This window comes from Rattus rattus, chromosome 2 (genome assembly GCF_011064425.1).
Source record: "Rattus rattus isolate New Zealand chromosome 2, Rrattus_CSIRO_v1, whole genome shotgun sequence".
Classification (NCBI taxonomy): Eukaryota; Metazoa; Chordata; class Mammalia; order Rodentia; family Muridae; genus Rattus; species Rattus rattus.
In genome coordinates this window covers 182,172,056-182,174,373 of record NC_046155.1, presented here as the reverse complement: position 1 = coordinate 182,174,373, position 2,318 = coordinate 182,172,056, and the positions used below count along the sequence as shown (strand labels likewise).

The 2,318-nt window shown below is 33.7% G+C and overlaps 1 protein-coding gene across 1 annotated transcript; it reads left to right on the top strand.

The window, feature by feature from the left end:
- Positions 1-1,144: 1,144 nt before the first annotated feature.
- On the top strand, positions 1,145-2,035 carry LOC116894605 (vomeronasal type-1 receptor 2-like). Its single transcript, XM_032896322.1, has one exon. It carries the CDS (start codon positions 1,145-1,147, stop codon positions 2,033-2,035), a length of 891 nt encoding a protein of 296 aa, XP_032752213.1.
- Positions 2,036-2,318: the final 283 nt, after the last annotated feature.

The following is a 2,318-nucleotide window of genomic DNA, read 5'->3' as shown; positions in this document are numbered from 1 at the left end:
TCCCTGGAAGCTTGGATTGCTTTTGTTACCTAGATTGTGATTCCTTATTTTTTTTTGTCCCTGTGTCTAGGTTCTGCTGCATACCAAAGAGGGAAGGATGGAGCAGAACCTAGTTTCTCAGTTCATGTCATCATTTGGTATGTTGAGAATCTGAAACACACTAGGTGAAATCAGGCAAATAATACAGAGATACAGAGAGACAAAAAGAGAAACAGAAGGAGACAAAGAAACAGAGATACAGAGACAAAGACAAAGAATGTGGGGGGGCTGGACATCTCAGTCATATAATAGTGTTAAAGCTCTTTTTATGACAAATATTTTAGATGACAGTGAAACAGCTATCTCACATTGTATTCAACAAAATAGCTTGTGCACATAGATTTTATTAGGGCTGAAAATAACTGTATAAACCTGGGAAACTAAGAGGAGGTTCCTCTTAGGATGAATTTTCCTTGGCTGAAGTTTAAAGTTTTTGAGAAGCTTACCAGTAAGTTGGTTCTGTAATTTTGCTATGGATTATTAGCATTTAGCAAGAATACCTATATTTATGCATGTTATATAAATTATAATGAAACCTAGATATTTAAAAATTATATATTGTGTCACTTAAACTTTGGGATTATTGCTTTTACCATATACTAATCATTGCATCATGTGTTCACAGAGAAATAATGGCATTGTTTTGAAGAAATGCTTTTATTTTGTTTAAATTTCAGAGGAAAAATGTATAAGTTTTTCTTTTTTCTTTACTTTTTGCTTAAAAGGATAATTAAAATAACTTTATCTTTTATCTGAGTTCTAACTGGAAATTAACTTTGGAATTTGTCAATGAGCATCCTTTATGATTTTACTCACTGGTAATTGATTCTCTAACAGATACTTGGACCTAATCTTAATACTGCTATTTCTATGCAACGTTCTGGAATAACTTTTCATAAGTATCTAGATCGGGAGATTTCAGCAGTGATACTGACAAGATATCTTTGTGAAATATTGGTGACAAAATGATTTTCTGAGTCATAGTCCTCCTATTTGATTAACTACTAGGCAATTGTAATTTTTTTTTCACATCAACAACCAATTTTCTAAGAGTTCAAGGAAGTGAATTTTGCAACTGTTTAAGGAAAAATTGTTAAGTGACAGAATGTACCTCAAGGATTTGATAATAGGAATAGTGTTCTTACTTCAGAGTACAATTGGGATTCTGGGAAATTTCTCTCTTCTTTCCTGCTATCTGATCAATTACTATATTGAACATAAAATGAAGACTTCAAATTTGATCCTTTCACATCTATTCACAGCCAACATTTTGATCCTTGTGTCTTCAGGACTGCTACGTACAGAGCAAACTTTTGTGATAAAAGTATTTATCAATGATTTTGTCTGCAAATTCCTTTTGTATATTCAAAGGCTGGGCAGAAATGTGTCCATTAGTACCACCTGCTTTTTGAGTGTCTTCCAGGCAATCACCATCAGTCCTAGGAATTCTTTTTGGATGAACCTTAAAGCCAAAGCTCCACATCATATTGGTCTCTTCACTTCTCTTTGCTGGATTCTCTACATGGCATTAAATATGATTTTTCCTGTGTATATGTATAACAAAGAGAACAGAAAGAATCTGACACATAAAAATTACTTGAAATATTGTTCCACTGTAGTTCATGATGACTTTGTAGACCGATTATATATTACAATTATTGTTCTTCCTGAAATTTTGTTTTCTTTCATTATCATCTGGTCAAGCAGCTCCATGGTTATCATTCTCTATATGCACAAGCAAAGTGTTCAACATATCCATAGCACCTCTGTTTGCTCCAGAACATCCCCTGAATCCAGAGCTACCCACAGGATACTGACCCTCATGTCCACATTTATATGTTTTTATGCCCTCTCTTCAATCTTACAAGGCTGCATTGCTCTTGTATATAATCCTGGTTGGTGGCTGATAAACATCACAGCAGTCATTTCAATGTGTTTTCCTACTTTGGGACCTTTTGTGATGAATCATGACTCAATTAAGCTTTCCATATGCTAGAAATTCCCAACTTACATAGTGTTATCACAGGGATACAGAGTGTATGGTTTCTTTCCCACACTATTTAAATTTTAAATTCCTCTTCTGAAAAGAAATGTCAACATACAACTAATGCCTCATCACTTTACTTTCTAAGGGAAACTGTACTCAGGGGTTTGGTTTTAATCTTTTGAAACTAATATCTGTAGTTTTATAGCAGACTACAATCAAGGAGCTTGTTCTATTGTATTATTTTTCTATCGGGAAAATAGTACTCTGTTTTAGGAATCCTAAGTAATGTTAC